This window comes from Staurois parvus, unplaced genomic scaffold (genome assembly GCF_062004578.1).
Source record: "Staurois parvus isolate SC_StPar_1 unplaced genomic scaffold, SC_StPar_1.0 ptg000720l, whole genome shotgun sequence".
Taxonomy (NCBI): Eukaryota; Metazoa; Chordata; class Amphibia; order Anura; family Ranidae; genus Staurois; species Staurois parvus.
The window spans coordinates 3,063,155-3,082,467 of NW_028318516.1; the positions used below are offsets into that span (position 1 = coordinate 3,063,155).

The following is a 19,313-nucleotide window of genomic DNA, read 5'->3' on the forward strand; positions in this document are numbered from 1 at the left end:
GCACACACAATAGGACAGCGCTGTGACACATAATGCTCTTCTAGATGACAGGGAATCCTTCCCTTTGTTACAGCAGCAGTCCGCTAGAAGGTTTTTGTAGGTTTGGAGTTGTTACACATAGCGTGGGTTTTATCCATTTATAGTGATGACATCATTGCCCAAATCTGGGGGTCACCAGCCATTTCCACCCTTTACTCCCAGCTGGGGGGGCTTTGTATCCATATACCAGATGTTCTACAGGACTAAATCTGCAATCAATGTTACTGCAAAATCAAAGGGGCCAAAACCCCTCCCCCGAGGAGTCATATATTTCTGTCCCCCTTGGTGGGAGTGGAGGTGACCCCTCTATAAGGATCTACAGTCCATACACACCCAGCACAAGGCCGGGGTCACACTACCAGACGCTTCTCGGGGCTGCAGTTCCTCTGAGCTCCACAAGGTGGGGATCTCACTTCTACCCAGACAGGAAGTCTCTATGGAAGACAGACAGGAAGTGATGTCAGGTACAGACAGGAAGTGATGTCAGGTACAGACAGAAAGTTCCAGGGGAGAGGTGAATCAGGAGGAAGCAGAGAGTCCACATTCCTGGATCTGGCGGCAGAGGAGGTAATACGTAGATGAACCCCTTTAGGGGGATGAGTTGATAATATATCTTGCTCCCAAAGCTGGCTTACATGGTTTAGAAGGACACAAGGACCTCTACAAGGACGTCATGATGGACAATCAGCCGCCCCTCACATCACCGGGTAAGAGGAGACTTTATTGTAAAGGAGAGAGCAGTACGGAGGATCCACCTAGATCCCCCATCATCTGATAAACACATAGAAACAATGGATTCAGTCAGTGTGTGTGTTTCCTACAGATGGATCCAGTCATGGGAACCCACCAGAGAGATGTCCCCATCCTCTGTATTCCCGGGATTCCACACAGGAAGGTCACACCATCCCTCACCATCATCAGGTAGATGATGACAATTATTGGTAGTTGTGATTTATACACAGCATGTTTGTTACAATGAATGTTTTATTATATCTTTCAGAGTGGAATCCTCGGGGATGATAATATTGATGTTAAAGAAGAGTATAAAGAGGAGGATGAGGAGTATGGAGTGATGGAGGAGTTTTCAGAAGGACACAAGGATATGATGGAGCCACCTAATACCAGGAACCCACCAGAGAGATGTCCCCATCCTCTGTATTCCCGGGATTCCACACAGGAAGGTCACACCATCCCTCACTATTACAAGGTTGGTGAGATGGAGCATCTGATGGACTTGTAGAGATGATGTGTGGATATTTTATGTGATGTCACAATAATAATATATTGTCTTATTTTATTTTCTTCTCTTGATTTAGGGTGAAGATCTGATAAATATAGAATTTGAGGTGAAAGCAGAAGAAGAAGAGGCGTATGTGAGGGATGATCAGCAGTCTATGGAGGAGGATGGAATAACGGGGACATTTATAGAGGAGGACACTCCTACAGAGATCAGCACAGGTGGGTCATGAACACTAAATCCATTCCTCCACCCATACTGCTCACTGATTGGTCCAGAGTAGGGCGGGGACTGGGTGATATCAGCCTGTAATCCCCTGGTCACTTTCCTGAGCTGTGTTCCCCGTCCTGTATTCCTGGATTTCTCTCGGATAATCTTCCTTCTCTGTGCTGCAGACACAATTTATGTCTCTAGACTGGATTTATGGAGGTTTTGGGGTTCAGCTGGCAGCAAAATGTTGATCTCCTTCATAGGAATTCTATGACCTAGGTACCTGGGGAATGTACCTGAGGTCTTCTACCCCATATCCTGGATTTAAAAGGCTCTGTGATAGAGCAATTCTCCCAGAATTACTTTGTGTTCTGCTGGCTGTGCCGGGTGGAGGGATATGTCTGTATAGTCTCAGACCCAAGTCACTGAGTGCAGTCTCAGGAGCTGGGAAGAAGCGGTGTGGGATCTCTGCAACTTGTCTACAGTAAACATGTAAACTGCCACTGATTACTAATACCAATATTATGAGTCCTGACATACTATATAATTTATAATGCACATTACATACTCCTGACCCCTGCACTATATACTCTATGTTGTACATTACATACTCCTGACCCCTGCACTATATACTCTATGTTGTACATTACATACTCCTGACCCCTGCACTATATACTCTATGTTGTACATTACATACTCCTGACCCCTGCACTATATACTCTATGTTGTACATTACATCCTCCTGACCCCTGCACTATATACTCTATGTTGTACATTACATACTCCTGACCCCTGCACTATATACTCTATGTTATACATTACATACTCCTGACCCCTGCACTATACACTCTATGTTGTACATTATATACTCCTGACCCCCGCACAATATACTCTATGTTGTACATTACATACTCCTGACCCCTGCACTATATACTCTATGTTGTACATTACATACCCCTGACCCCTGCACTATATACTTTATGTTGTACATTATACAGGTGAAACTCAAAAATTAGAATATTGTGCAAAAGTTCATTGATTTCAGTGCAGCAACTTAAAAGGTGAAACTAATATATGAGACTCATTACATGTAAAGCAAGATAGTTCAAGCCGTGATTTGTCATCATTGTGATGATTATGGCTTACAGCTCATGAAAACCCCAAATCCACAATCTCAGAAAATGAGAATATTGTGAAAAGGTGGAATATTCTCGGCTCAAAGTGTCCCACTCTAATCAGCTCATTCAGCCTTAACACCTGCAAAGGGTTCCTGAGCCTTTAAATGGCCTCTCAGTCTGGTTCAGTAGGAATCACAATCATGGGAAAGACTGCTGACCTGACACCATCACTGACACCCTCCATAAGGAGGGAAAGCCTCAAAAGGTCATTGCAGAAGAAGTTGGATGTTCCCAAAGTGCTGTATCAAAGCACATTAATAGAAAGTTATGTGGAAGGGAAAAGTGTGGAAGAAAAAGGTGCACAAGCAGCAGGGATGACCGCAGGCTGGAGAAGATTGTCAGGCAAAGGCCAATCAAAAGTGTTGGGGACTTTCACAAGGAGTGGACTGAGGCTGGAGTCAGTGCATCAAGAGACACCACACACAGACAGATCTTGGACATGGGCTTCAGATGTCGTATTCCTCTTGTCAAGCCACTCCTGAACAACAAACAACATCAGAAGCGTCTTACCTGGACTAAAGAAAAACAGACCTGGTCTGTTGCTCAGTGGTCCAAAGTCCTCTTTTCTGATGAGAGCAACTTTTGCATCTCATTTGGAAACCAAGGACTCCGAGTATGGAGGAAGAATGGAGAGGCCCAAGGACCCCGAGTATGGAGGAAGAATGGAGAGGCCCAAAGGACCCCGAGTATGGAGGAAGAATGGAGAGGCCCAAGGACCCCGAGTATGGAGGAAGAATGGAGAGGCCCAAGGACCCCGAGTATGGAGGAAGAATGGAGAGGCATACACTGCAAGATGCTTAAAGTCCAGTGTGAAGTTTCCACAGTCTGTGTTGATTTGGGGAGCCATGTCATCTGCTGGTGTTGGTCCACTGTGCTTCATTAAGTCCGGGGTCAACGCAGCCGTCTACCAGGAGAGTTTAGTTTTACCTGTATACTCCTGACCCCTGCACTCTATACTCTATGTTGTACATTACATCCTCCTGACCCCTGCACTATATACTCTATGTTGTACATTACATCCTCCTGACCCCTGCACTATATACTCTATGTTGTACATTACATACTCCTGACCCCTGCACTATATACTCTATGTTGTACATTACATCCTCCTGACCCCTGCACTATATACTCTATGTTGTACATTACATAGTCCTGACCCCTGCACTATATACTCTATGTTGTACATTACATCCTCCTGACCCCTGCACTATATACTCTATGTTGTACATTACATACTCCTGACCCCTGCACTATATACGCTATGTTGTACATTACATACTCCTGACCCCTGCACTATATACTCTATGTTGTACATTACATACTCCTGACCCCTGCACTATATACTCTATGTTGTACATTACATATACCTGACCCCTGCACTATATACTCTATGTTGTACATTACATACTCCTGACCCCTGCACTATATACTCTATGTTGTACATTATATACTCCTGACCCCTGCACTATATACTCTATGTTGTACATTATATACTCCTGACCCCTGCACTATATACTCTATATTGTACATTACATCATTCTGATACTATATAGTCCTATCTGTTGTATCTTATACAATATATTGTACATTCCATAGTCCTGACTTCTTCTCTCCACCCTCCACCCTCTGCTACAGTATCTCCCAGACGTGAGTCCCCCCCTCACATTTGTGTCAATATTTGATTCTATCTTTTCATGTGACAACACTGAAGAAATGACACTTTGCTACAATGTGACGTAGTCAGTGTACAGCTTGTATAACATGGAAATTTGCTGTCCCCTCAAAATAACTCAACACTCCGCCATGAATGTCTAAACCGCTGGCAACAAAAGTGTGCCCACTCCTAGGTAAAAATGTCCAAATTGGGCCGAAAGTGTAAATATTTTGTGCCATTATTTTCCAGCACTGCCTTAACCCTCTTGGGCATGGAGGTCACCAGTCCTCTTCCACAGCTCCATGATGATATCATGGAGCTGGTGGATGTTAGAGACCTTGCGCTCCTCCACCTTCCATTTGAGGATGCCCCACAGATGCTCAATAGGGTTCAGGTCTGGAGACATGCTTGGCCAGTCCATCACCTTTACCCTCAGCTTCTTTAGCAAGGCAGTGGTGGTCCTGGAGGTGTGTTTGAGGTTGTTATAATGTTGGAATACTGCCCTGCAGTCCAGACTCTGAAGGGAGGGGATCATGCTCTGCTTCAGTATGTCACAGTACATGTTGGCATTCATGGTTCCCTCAATGAACTGTAGCCCCCCAGTGCCGGAAGCACTCATGCAGTCCCAGACCATGACACTCCCACCACCATGCTTGACTGTAGACAAGTCTTTGTACTCCTCACCTGGTTGCCACCACACATGCTTGGCACCATCTGAACCCAATCAGTTGATCTTGGTGTCATCAGACCACATGACGTGGTTCCAGCAATCCATGTCCTTAGTCTGCTTGTCTTCACCAAACTGTTTGCAGGCTTCCTTGTGCATCATCTTTAGAAGAGGCTTCCTTCTGGGATGACAGCCATGCAGACCAATTTGATGCAATGTGCAGTGTAAGGTTTGAGCACTGAAAGGCTGACTCCCCCACCCACCCCTTCACCCTCTGCAGCAATGCTGGCAGCACTCATACGTCTATTTCCCAAAGACAACCTCTGGATATGACGCTGAACACATGCACTCAGCTTCTTTGGTCAACCATGGTGAAGCCTGTTCTGAGTGGAACCTGTCCTGTTAAACCGCGGTATGGTCTTGGTCACCGTGCTGCAGCTCAGTTTCAGAGTCTTGGCAATCTTCTTATAGCCTCGGCCATCTTTATGTAGAGCAATAATTCTTTTTTTCAGATACTCAGAGAGTTCTTAGCCATGAGGTGCCATGTTGAACTTCCAGTGACCAGTATGAGAGAGTGAGAGCGATAACACCAAATTTAACACACCTGCCCAAGAGGGTTAAGGCAGTGCTGGAAAATAATGGTGGCCACACAAAATATTGACACTTTCGGCACAATTTGGACATTTTTAGTTAGGAGTGGGCACACTTTTGTTGCCAGTGGATTAGATATTAATGGCGGTGTGTTGAGTTATTTTGAGGGGACAGCAAATTTACATGTTATACAAGCTGTACACTGACTACGTCATATTGTAGCAAAGTGTCATTTCTTCAGTGTTGTCACATGGAAAGAGAAGATGGCGATGAGTGATAGAGGGGGTGGGGACCCTCGTCCTATAATCCCCTCATCACTGTCCCTCCTATAAAAGACAGTTCTGGTTTTTTCCTCACTCTCTGACTAAGGTCCATGAATAAAGAAATGACCTGGTAGGAGATCAGAGGAGCCATTTCCTAGTTCCCTTGAGGGTGGAATTGTAAGCTCCTCAGAGACCAAGCTGCCTGATGTGGGCGGAGTCCTGGTTTGGGGGAACCAATCAGCTCCTGTCTAGTAATCCTCTTTGTCTTTGTATTTTAGTCCATGGCCGGGAGATGAGGAAAACCTCCGAGGATTGTCTCACTTTGGCTCCAGACTGGAAAGTAGAAGATGAGGACATCACACAGTATAGTCCAGGAGAAAACCCGGCTCCCTCCAATGTCCATCCGGCCCCACCCAGTGTAGAAGGACCATCGGATTCCTCGTATCCTGAGGAACCTCAGACTGTGCGGGACCGGGCCGGCCTTCCAACAGGGAAGAGGTTTTCCTGTACTGAGTGTGGGAAGGGTTTCTGTTTTAAATCACATCTTAACATGCACAAAAGATCTCACACAGGTGAGAAGCCATTTTCCTGTCCTGAGTGCGGGAAATGTTTTTCATTGAAGACCAATCTTCAAATACATCAGAGATCTCACACAGGAGAGAAGCCATATACCTGTCCTGAGTGCGGGAAATGTTTTTCTGGTAAGTCCAATTTTTACAGACATCAGAGATCTCACACAGGAGAGAAGCCATATACCTGTCCTGAGTGCGGGAAATGTTTTTCATTAAAGACCAATCTTCAAATCCATCAGAGGTCTCACACAGGGGAGAAGCCATATTCCTGTCCTGAGTGCAAGAAATGCTTTTCACAGAAGTCTGATCTTTACACACATCAGAGATCTCACACGGGGGAGAAGCCTTACTCTTGTCTTGAATGTGAAAAATGTTTTTCAGAGAAGTCCAGTCTTCACAAACATTGGAGATCTCACACAGGAGAGAAGCCGTATGCCTGTCCTGAATGTGGGAATAGTTTTTCAAGAAAGTCCAATCTTTACACACATCAGAGATCTCACACAGGAGAGAAGCCGTATTCCTGTCCTGAGTGCGGGAAATGTTTTTCAAGGAAATCACATCTTCACAGACATCAGAGATTGCACACGGGGGAGAAGCCACTTTCCTGTCCTGAGTGCGGGAAATGTTTTTCTAGGAAATCGCATCTTTACAATCATCAGAGGTCTCACATGGGAGAGAAGCCACTTTCCTGTCTTGGATGAGGGAAATGTTCCTCACTGAAGTCCTGTCTTCCTGTACATCAGGGATCCCACACAACCCTGGAGGTGTATTAGTGCCTTGAGTGCAGGAAATGTCTTCTAGATGAATGTTGCTGGACATCCCAGCTCTCATGTGGGGAAGAAGCACACCCTGATATACACCTCAGATATACTCCATGGCTGATCTTCATCATGGAAGGAACAGTCCATAAGGAGATAAGTGTGGGACCGGGCTGGCCATTTTTCAGTGTAATCTTTCACAAATTCTTAGAGGTCTATATTTATAAAATGAGTGGAATAAATATGAAATGTGTTTGCTTAGCCATGAGACATATTGTCCATATTTGATTTCATATAGTGGTTTCCTATGACCATCTAGTGCAGGGCTGTCAGACTCTGTCACTGTGGGCACACCAAAATTGTTGGTCATTGATAACAGTAGAAAAATAAAAATGGAGCCATTGCCTTTCATTGGCTGAGTACATTTTGTGGTGGGAGATTTCATAACTATTTAGAGATCTATTTAAAAAATCTTAGTTGAATGAATGTGACGATCCTTCCCCCAGCTGTGATGAGTTTTGGCCATTGTTAGGATAGATCGGTTTTGTGCCGGCACCCTCCGTCCAATCACGCCGGATACAAAGTACTCTGGGAATAATGCAATTCAGACACTGAGGTGTGAAACGCAGAATTCAAAGTCTTTATTGTTTGAGGTGAAATCCAGAAATAACAATGGAAACCCACGAGTAAAGAACTCACTGGAAGAGAAGTCCTCAAGAGAACAGAGCTGCGGCTTGAAACACAATTTGTATTGAAATTGGCATGACAACAATAGAAAGCTGACATTGCCCTCCACCCAGCACAATAAAATCATGACAACGTTGCCATACAGAGAGGCACCCACCTAGGCACCCGGGTCCACGCTACACACACACATACAGCACTAAGATTGGCCAATATAATGAGGGAATGTGAAACCCAAAGAGGGTCATTCCACATCAAACATAGAAATCAAGGGAGATCAAAAATAATAAAAAAAAATTGGAAGTAGAGTAATCACAGAAGGCAGTGGAGCCAAATGTAGATTGTGGCAGGATCAAAAAACTTCAACACAATAAAACAGACTCAGGCAGTCCTTGTGTAGGTGTATATGAATCCCGGTATATCCATAGAAGGCAGTCCAGAACACTCACATGTGTGAAAGATAATTGTAAGGATAGGAATACAGCCCGTTGCTCCTATAAACCAAGTAGATGGACCCCCAATAGAGGGAAATGATAAAACAACCAGAAGCAGTATATAGAAATGGGGAGACAAACGGTTATCATTTATTAGACCACATGGATCAATCCCTTGATGGTTGTTGAGGCCATAGATGCATGACAGACCCATATACTTCCCATAGAGGACAGTCCACTAAATCATCCTTGATTGGAGATGTAAATGGCCATAATCTCAGTATGATTGGCAGTATACAGGATACAATAGATGGGGGGTGAGCTGTTGTACAGATCTGTAATGAATCGCTTTCCCACCATAAGGATAAATACATCCAATAAGTAACTCAACCGAGCAATTTGCTATTGTGGGGAATTTTCCCAATATATTGATGCCTTACTGTGAAAACAATGTCTGCTCAGCCAACCATATACCGACATCTATGGTGATCTTGACTTGCTGCAACATGAGAGCTGCAGGAGCATGCCATGTGGTTGTCCAGGGACAGAGAGTCTGTCAGATGGTCCGGTGTGGTCAGATTGTAGAGCCGCCAAGGAGGACCCGGATGGCGAGGAAGTGAGCGTTACAACGCTGTGATGTCAATGCATTTCACCCATTGAGTCACGTGAGCTTATTCAGGATGTAGCGGCCATATTGTTGAAGACATTTATAGGGGACACAGTCGTCACACAGGAAAAATGGCCACTACAGAAAAGTCATTCTAGCAATGCAAAAATGCTACAAATCATCATATAATTAAAACAAAAAGAGGGGATTCAAATATACATAACGGGGCAAACATTCCCATACATAGGGGCAACTAGAACCCCATATAAAGTACAGTATGTGCCATAGTGAGCCAGAGTAACCCAATGGCCAAACAGGAAAGAGATAGGATTAGTAAGTATATATAACCGATTGTTAACAAATGGGAATTATAGCAGTGAGTAGGGGGCAAAAAGGACAGTTATGGGTCAAGAAAGACCTGTAAACTGAATTCAGTATTTAAGCCACTAGGTGCTGGGATCCAATTTTAAAGAGCCATTCCTTCTCCTTACGTAAAAGAATTGTATCAAAGTCACCCCTACAATTGGGCAAATTGAGTGCATAAATGGCCTTCACATGCAAACCAACAGGAGATGAATTGTGGAATTTAGCAAAATGTTCAGCTATTGGAGTTCGATCGTGTTTATTACAAATGCATCCTAAATGTTCACCTACAGGAGTTCGATCATGTTTATTACAAATGCATCCTAAATGTTCACCTACAGGAGTTCGATCATGTTTATTACAAATGCATCCTAAATGTTCACCTACAGGAGTTTGATCACGTTTATTACAAATGCTTCCTAAATGTTCACCTACAGGAGTTCAATCGTGTTTATTACAAATGCGTCCTAAATGTTCACCTACAGGAGTTCGATCGTGTTTATTACAAATGCATCCTAAATGTTCACCTACAGGAGTTCGATCATGTTTATTACAAATGTGTCGTAAATGTTCACCTACAGGAGTTCGCTCATGTTTGCTACAAATGCATCCTAAATGTTCACCTACAGGAGTTTGATCGTGTTTATTACAAATGCATCCTAAATGTTCACCTACAGGAGTTTGATCGTGTTTATTACAAATGCATCCTAAATGTTCACCTACAGGAGTTCGATCATGTTTATTATAAATGCTTCCTAAATGTTCACCTACAGGAGTTCGATCATGTTTATTACAAATGTGTCGTAAATGTTCACCTACAGGAGTTCGATCATGTTTATTACAAATGCATCCTAAATGTTCACCTACAGGAGTTCGATCGTGTTTATTACAAATGCTTCCTAAATGTTCACCTACATGAGTTCGATCATGTTTATTACAAATGCATCCTAAATGTTCACCTACAGGAATTCGATCATGTTTATTACAAATGCGTCCTAAATGTTCACCTACAGGAGTTCGATCGTGTTTATTACAAATGCATCCTAAATGTTCACCTACAGGAGTTCGATCGTGTTTATTACAAATGCATCCTAAATGTTCACCCACAGGAGTTCGATCATGTTTATTACAAATGCGTCCTAAATGTTCACCTACAGGAGTTCGACCGTGTTTATTACAAATGCATCCTAAATGTTCACCCATACGTACACGTGATTGCCGTTTTGTTTTTCCAATATATATTTTGTCACAAGGACACTGGAGCATGTATTTCACACATGTGGTGGCACAATTCATGAATTGTTTGCTATGAAAAACTCTCTGTCTGTTGACAGCAGTAAATGTGTCTGTCCGTTCAACATACCTGCATATACTACATCATCCACAGGGATACATTCCGATGAGCGGAGCTAAATCTGTTAGCCAATTGTTTGTTGGTGTGAATTCATATTGAACTAGCTTGTCCCTCAGGTTCATTGCTCGCTTAGTGACCATAAGGGGTCTAGGGCCTACAATCTGAGATAATTCAGGGGACTGAGTAAGGATGTGCCAATGCTTAGTAAGAACTTCCCGTACCGCCTCCCACTGGATCCCAAACCGGATAATAATACGCACAGGAGACTGATCATGAGACAGAATTGTCAGTACATGTATGTAATAACTTCCCACTTACATTTAGAGGCTTCCACTTTGGATTGTCTAAGAGTACTATGTTGATACCCCCTTTCCTGAAATCTGTTATAGAGGCCATCTGCTTCTTGTTCATAGTCGTCACCACAGGTACTATTTCTGCAAATACACAGACATTGTCCAGTGGGGATCCCCCGGATCAGAGAATGTGGATGGGGGCTAGAGGTGAGGAGCAAGGAGTTGACAGCTGTAGATTTCCTATACATTTTAATATGGAGGGCATCACCCTCAATCCATACTGACAGATCAAGGAACGAGGTTCCCTATAGGTAAAGGTATAGGTGAGTTTGATATTATGATTGTTATTATTGAGTTCAGACAAAAACGAATGAAGCGTGCCTTCCCATAGCATGAGGACATCATCGATGTACAGGGGGGATGAATAAACAATTTGTTCCTCCCACCAGCCAAGGTGCAAGCACGCATACGCAACCTCAAGAAAATGGGTCTCCGAGTGTGTCCTCCTGAGAAGATGTCTGTGATGGAGGTGAGGGCTGCTGCAGTGGTGGGCTGCTGTGCGTTGTGGCTTTGTGCACCGGCACCATCTTGGCTGGAGGAGTTCACTGCAGAAGAGGGGACTGGCGGTCTGACTGAGGCTGCTGTGTGGGCTTCTTTTTCACCATTAGCACCGACTGTACATCTTGTGTTCCCCCAGCTAGTGCTGATGTTTCCAGGACCCCCCCTCTGCCCCACTTGCTTCATTTATCTCGGATGGTGGAGGACATGCAGAGCGCGGTCAGCACATAACCTGTCCCGGCCCAGCGCACGCGCACTGCGGGTTCAAAGACATTTTCTAGCAAAAATACTGATTGTTACATGAAAACAAAGTGTCAGAAATGGCTTGGGGGGGGTCAATGTCCTATTCCTGATCTGTGCCGGCTGTCCCATGTCCTGGTATGAAGATGTCTCCTGTTTTTTATTTACATATATATTATAGGTACGTATATAGCACCCTCAATTTACACAGCACTTTTTATATATATTGTACATTCACATCAGTCCCTAACCCTCAAGGGGCGTACAATCTAAAGTTCTCTCTGTATTGCTTCCTTTGTGTGAGATCCCCGGTGATCCTGCCAGTCCCTCTGCTTCCCTGTCACTATCGTAGTCAGTTCTCCATCCATGCTGAAAACAAAGCCTGCTCTCCTTCAATGATAAGACTTGTCCTGACACCCCCCTGCTCAGCCAGCCATTCACTGGGAAGACCAGTAAACAGAAGACAATTGTGCTGTTGTTTCTCCTCCCCATATACAGCTGAGATCAGAGGGAATGTTATAACTTATAAAAAGGGGAAAATGTATTTCTAATGTTTTTCTATCTATACACAAACGCTTTGCCTTTCTTTTTATGTTTACCTGAACTGGTTGTATTACAAGGTGAAGGCTTACATACAGATCACCTTCTATCCTTCCATGTCTACTGTAGTCAGATGTGTATTAGTATGAATCCATGCCTGAAGAAGGAGAGTAAGGGGTCTGCTGATAGAAATTAATTGGACGAATGTGACACAAATTCATGGAGCCCTTACAGATTCTGGCCGTAATTTAACACATTGATTTCCTATGACCGTCAGCTCCATCTAGTGACCATAATGAGGTATTATTCATGAAATACCTCAATCAGTAAAAGTAGTGCAATACTGCATTATGGCCACTAGGTGGAGCCAAGAAAATTAGAGTATGAAATAAAATACGGCCAATATTCATCACAGCTGGATGAACGCCGGTCACATTCGTTCAGCTCATTCTTTTTTTAAACCAACCTCCAAGTGTTTGTGAAATCTCCCACCACAAAATGTTCTCAGCCAATGACAGATCAGGACATTTTTATTCTCCTCATGATATGTATGGCCAACCCGGTCCCACACTTCATCCATGTCTTTAGGGGCCTCTCATCTCCTTTTGAACTGTTCCTTCCATGATGAAGATCAGCCATGGAGTATATCTGAGGTGTATATCAGGGTGTGCTTCTTCCCCACATGAGAGCTGGGATGTCCAGCAACATTCATCTAGAAGACATTTCCCGCACTCAAGGCACTAATACACCTCCAGGGTTGTGTGGGACCCCTGATGTACAGGAAGACAGGACTTCAGTGAGGAACATTTCCCTCAGGACAGGAAAGTGGCTTCTCCCTCGTGTGACATCTCTGATGGTTGTAAAGACTGGACCTTCGTGAAAAACATTTCCCGCACTCAGGACAGGAATATGGCTTCTCTCCTGTGTGGGATCTGTGATGTGTGTAAAGATGGGACTTGTGTGGAAAACATTTCCCACACTCAGGGCAGGAAAACGGCTTCTCTCCCGTGTGAGATCTCTGATGTGTGTCAAGATTGGACTTCTGTGAAAAACATTTCCCACACTCAGCACAGGAATATGGCTTCTCCCCCGTATGAGATCTCTGATGTCTGTAAAGATCAGACTTCTGTAGAAAACATTTCTCACACTCAAGACAGGAATATATTTTCCCACCTGTGTGGGATCCCTGATGTCTGTAAAGATTGGACTTCACTGAAAAACATTTCCCGCACTCAAGACAGGAATATGGCTTCTCCCCTGTGTGAGATCTTTTATGCTCATTAAGTTTGGATTTAGAATGGAACCTCTTCCCGCACTCAGTACAGGAGAAGCTCTTCCCTGTTGGAAGGCCGGCCCGGTCCCGCACAGTCTGAGGTTCCTCAGGATACGAGGAATCCGATGGTCCATCTACACTGGGTGGTGCCGGATGGACATTGGAGGGAGCCGGGTTTTCTCCTGGACTATACTGTGTGATGTCCTCATCTTCTACTTTCCAGTCTGGAGACAAAGTGAGACAATCCTCGGAGGTTTTCCTCATCTCCCGGCCATGGACTAAAATACAAAGACAAAGATTACTAGACAGGAGCTGATTGGTTCCCCCAAACCAGGACTCCGCCCACATCAGGCAGCTTGGTCTCTGAGGAGCTTACAATTCCACCCTCAAGGGAACTAGGAAATGGCTCCTCTGATCTCCTACCAGGTCATTTCTTTATTCATGGACCTTAGTCAGAGAGTGAGGAAACAACCAGAACTGTCTTTTATAGGAGGGACAGTGATGAGGGGATTATAGGACGAGGGTCCCCACCCCCTCTATCACTCATCGCCATCTTCCCAACACAAGAAGTACTGCACTTCCTTATTTAGTCCATGATTTAGTCATGAAGAACAGCGGGGCTGAGCCCCACCAGAGGTCAGAGAGTGAGGATGGGGGGAGAACAACCAAGATGAAGACTGGACTGATCCTGAAGACCACCATCATTGGGGTATTGACTCCTCCCTCATTATCACTTTCTGTTTAAGGGTCCAAAGTTGGAGGATGTTATCACATTATTATCACCATGTAAAAGTCTGTGCTCCAATCACATCATCCGATATAAAATGTCCAGCTGGTAGGAAATAGGGGGAACAAAAAAGAGGTTGAGCAGAGCTTATGAATCAACATTTTTCTGCCAGCTGAACCCCAGAACCTCCATAAATCCAGTCTAGATACATAAATTGTGTCTGCAGCACAGAGAAGGAAGATTATCCGAGAGAAATCCAGGAATACAGGACGGGGAACACAGCTCAGGAAAGTGACCAGGGGATTACAGGCTGATATCACCCAGTCCCCGCCCTACTCTGGACCAATCAGTGAGCAGTATGGGTGGAGGAATGGATTTAGTGTTCATGACCCACCTGTGCTGATCTCTGTAGGAGTGTCCTCCTCTATAAATGTCCCCGTTATTCCATCCTCCTCCATAGACTGCTGATCATCCCTCACATACGCCTCTTCTTCTGATTTAATCTCAACTTTAGGATCTCTCAGGTTTCCACTCTGAATATATAATAAAAATGACATCAATGATAACAATGCAGATAATGTACAGATCCTAATGATACTATCAGTGATTGTTCCTCATCTACCTGATGATGGTGAGGGATGGTGTGACCTTCCTGTGTGGAATCCCGGGAATACAGAGGACGGGGACATCTCTCTGGTGGGTTCCCATGACTGGATCCATCTGTAGGAAACACACACACTGACTGAATCCATTGTTTCTATGTGTTTATCAGATGATGGGGGATCTAGGTGGATCCTCCGTACTGCTCTCTCCTTTACAATAAAGTCTCCTCTTACCCGGTGATGTGAGGGGCGGCTGATTGTCCATCATGACGTCCTTGTAGAGGTCCTTGTGTCCTTCTAAATACTCCCACTCCTCCATGGAGAAATAGACAGTGACACCCTGACACCTTATAGGAACCTGACACACACAATGATACAGTCACCATCCAGACACATCCCTTGTCTGTTACTGGAGAATGTCCCAGAATTCCCGGCACCGCTCACCTCTCCTGTCAGCAGCTCCATCATCTTCTTGGTGACTTCTAGAATCTTCTGCATGTTGTGTCTCTCAGGGTTTAGGGAGTCACATGGAGGCACTGTGATGGTCATATGATCACCTGACTTCAGAAGAGGAAATCTCTGTATTGAGGAACCAATAGGAATATCATGTTAGACTCCCAGAATCCTCCTCACCTCTCCGGTCAGGTCTGCGTTTTATTAATAGAGATGAGAATGATGTCATGTGACCTCCCAGAATCCTCCTCACCTCTCCGGTCAGGTCTGTGTTTTATTAATAGAGATAAGAGTGATGTCATGTGACCTCCCAGAATCCTCCTCACCTCTCCGGTCAGGTCTGTTTTATTAATAGAGATAAGAGTGATGTCATGTGACCTCCCAGAATCCTCCTCACCTCTCCGGTCAGCAGGTAGATGATCTCCAGGGTGAGGTTTAGTATCTTCTCAGTCATGTGACTCCGGTCCTCCTCCATCCTCATTGGTGCCATCATGTGATCTATACAGGTCTCCTTGTAGACGGATAACTTTGGGAAATGAAAGTAAGAATGATTTGGATGGTATTGGTCACACAATAATAGGATGTGGATGTGAGGGGGGAATAGGAGGGTTGCTGGACATTTAAAGTGTAACTAAAGACAAACCACTTGTTTCATTTTGGATAGAGTAAGGGAGGGTTATAACCTCTGTCAGGTGTTTTTGCCATCTGTGTCCCATTGGGGAGATTTCCCTTCACTTCCTGTCTCTAAGTCAAAACAAGAAGTGAGAGGAAATCCCCCAAAGTGAAGGAATTCTGAGGTGTCACCAGAACTAATTTCCTCATTGGATGATATACCCTCTATTAGTGTTCTGATGTCAACCCAAAATTTGGGGCTCTTTCACTCTTGGTTATAATGGTCACCGGGACAAATGGGGGCAGAAACCGCAATGAAAACTGACAGATGCTTTAATTCCTCTCCACTCCAAACCTAAAAAAAAAAAGTTTTCCCTTTAGTTATACCTTAAGAACTACCGCCCCCCACGGGAACACGTTTACTTTAGACTGTTTAGTGTTTAGACCCCAGAACTCTCTTGGTCTGCCGGATCAGAAATCCCCTTTTCTCTGTTGGGTTTGTTTTGTCTCTGAACTGGTTTTGATGAGTTTTAGATCTGCAGACAAGGAATGATAAATGGTTACATAGTCGGTAAGGTTGACTAAAGACACCCGTCCCTCCAGTTCAGCCACATTGTGTGTATCTGCGTGTCTATGGCACCATCCTCTTCCATATCCCTTTACATTGTGTTCCCTAAGAAACACATCTAAAAGGTTTGTGAATGTATCTACACTCCCCGCTGACACACCAACTGTGGAAGGGAGTTCTACATCCTTACCGCTCTAACAGTAAAGAACCTAACGCACAGTTTAACCACTGGACTTCTAGAAGATATTACCCCTTCATGACCAGGTTATTTTTTGCTGTTCAGCACTGCACTACTTTAACGGCAAATTGCTCGGTCTTGCAACACTGAACCCAAATTAAATTGATACAATTTTTCCACACAAATGAAGCTTTCTTTTGGTGGTATTTGATCACCACTGGGGTTTTTTTTATGTATGTAACACACTGCATTGTTACTAATTGCAGATTGTTAAATGGCCACAAGATGGCTGTGCTCTGCAGTTCAGCTGACACAGGAAATTGTACAGAAACACTGAGAATGCTGGGACTTGTATGCTGCAAGCAGGATTTCTTCATTCAGTTCAGCTGACATAGAACTACAGATCCCAAGTCAGTGAGTAAAGGGGCTGGAGAGTATAAAAGGAGAAGAGCCCAGGAGGAGAGGAGAAGAGAGGCAGGGTGCGTGTGAGAACAGAGTGCCGATCCAGGAGGCCTCAGGCTGGATCAGACTGAATCAGAGGATGGAGAAGGGAATTTCCAGATTGTTGATTGTACAGAGAGGCAGGATAGTCAATCCTGCATGTAGGTGGATCGAGTCATCGGCACCACTATCTCCATGGGAAGACAGCCAGAAAAGGGGCCCCCCAGCAACAAGGACATCATTTGACACCACTACTTTGAAGGACTGGTGAGAGAGTTCCTAACCCACACCACACCACCATGTGATACAGGTTCCATAGTTGTTGTTGCCGGTTACTAAGTCCAGGATTCTTACAATACAGACTGTCACATAGAGACACAGTCTCTGTAGCCCAATCAGTGCTGCGGCCTATCTACACCAGAAGCCCATTGAAGTATCACACACAGTATATCAGCCCTAATAGATTCTGTTGCCTGATTGGCAGGAACTGGAAAAAAGTAAAATCATATTACCTCCGGCCTGTTCTACACAAAGTTCCACCAGCCAAGTCTCACACTAAAGGGACATACTTCTGATGAAGTCTGCTCTCACCCTCCTCAGTTTGAGTAACCACCATACCCACGTAAACTCCTAGATTGCTGCCTTTATTGAAGGGGAACTCTGCTTGCTGTGTCCTCATCACCAGGGAAGGGACATTTTCTCATGAAGAAAAGGGATGACCCCTCCACTGTGCACCAATGTAAAGAGCTCCACCAAAGCCAGTGAAGAGTCTTTCCTGCATTGGGTGATGGGGTTTATATGAGGCTTTTTGCTTGTTGAAACCCTCAGAGAGTTAAGCACTGGTTCTGTTTACTGGGAGCCCACAAGGGAGCGAGCCTAACATTCCTAATCTCCCCTTTTCTGCCTGTTTGGGGAAAGTTCTCTGGGTAGGAGAGAAACAATAAAACTCTGAGTCCTGGAGGACAATTTGGTCTATTTAACGTGGTATTGTGCTGTAATATGTTGTTTATTTCTCCTGAACGGTTCATAGTTTCTCACATCAGTCATCGATTCTTCATGTGTATATTGCTGCTAATCTGACTCTAATACAGACTGATTTACTATTCATTCAATGCTATGTGATTATTGTGTGTTATAGCCAGGGGGGGACACCTGACCAAGGTATTACAATGGTGTCAGCAGGGGATGTGCACCAGCCAGGGCTCAGAAGTGAACAGGGAACCCAAAATACTCAGCGACTCTTGAGGGGGTAGTGCTACATATAAATGAAAAAAGACCAACATTAAAAAAAAAAACAATATTTTCTACTTTCTGTTATTAAAAATACCTGACCAAATCACATTTCTTCATAAATTTAGGCCAAAATGTATTCCACTACTTGTCTTTGGAAAACAATCCCCAGTAAGTGTATATTAATTGTTGTGTGTGAAAGTTATAGAGTCTACAAACTACGGGATATATACTAGAATCTACGCAGCTTTTAAGCAGCTCTGACTTTCCTACTGCCTATCACATTTCTTGAGGTGCTAAAATGCCAGGACAGTACACACAAGAGTAGATGATGCTTGGAGTAAACTTCCAGCAGAGGTAGTGAGCCAGTCAGCAGCAAATAGCTTCAAACATGCTTGGGATAAGCAGAGCTCTATACTCAGACAAAACGTTACCAAACAAACCCCCACCCACCTCCCCCCCAAAAGAACTCGGTGGACCACACAGTTTTTTCTGCTTCACTTTTCTATGTTTCTAAATTACCTCATTTTTGGAAAGTAGACAGTCTGAGGTATTTTCTGGGAGGCATGTTGAATCCATGGAAGATTTTATTTTTTGCCACAAGTATTTGGGATATGACAAAAATTTTATTTTTCTTTACACAAAGTTGTCACTTTAATGAGATATTTCTCACACATGCCATGGGTATATGTGTAATTACAGCCCCAAACAAGTACAGCCTATCCATGTACAGGGCCCAAAATCCAATCAGCACCTTCAGGCTTTCAAGGGGCATTAATTATTCATTGGATGTCCTGAATACTTATCACAGTTTTGGAGACTCTAAAATGCCCCAATAGTACAAACACCCCTAAATGACCCTTTTTTGGAAAGTCGACACTCCAAGGTATTTAACCAGCGGCATGCTGAGTATTTTGCAGATCTCATTTTATTGTCACAAGGTTTTGAGGAATGAAAGATGAAAATAAAAAATATTTTTTTTTTCTT

At 44.0% G+C, this 19,313-nt stretch overlaps 2 protein-coding genes across 2 annotated transcripts in view; one reads left to right on the forward strand and one right to left on the reverse strand.

Annotated features, from left to right (window-relative positions):
- Positions 1 to 554: 554 nt before the first annotated feature.
- Positions 555 to 19,313, forward strand: part of LOC149445501 (uncharacterized) — a 31,310-nt gene continuing 12,551 nt past the window's right edge. The window contains exon 1 of the mRNA XM_089653807.1: positions 555 to 746. Within this exon, the coding sequence (XP_089509933.1) occupies positions 713 to 746 (34 nt within the window). The 5' untranslated portion in view covers positions 555 to 712. The remainder of the gene's footprint in view (positions 747 to 19,313) is intronic.
- LOC149445502 (uncharacterized) lies at positions 12,755 to 13,869 on the reverse strand. The gene has a single exon (XM_089653809.1). The coding sequence runs from the start codon at positions 13,861 to 13,863 to the stop codon at positions 13,036 to 13,038; it is 828 nt and encodes a 275-aa protein (XP_089509935.1). The 5' UTR covers positions 13,864 to 13,869; the 3' UTR covers positions 12,755 to 13,035.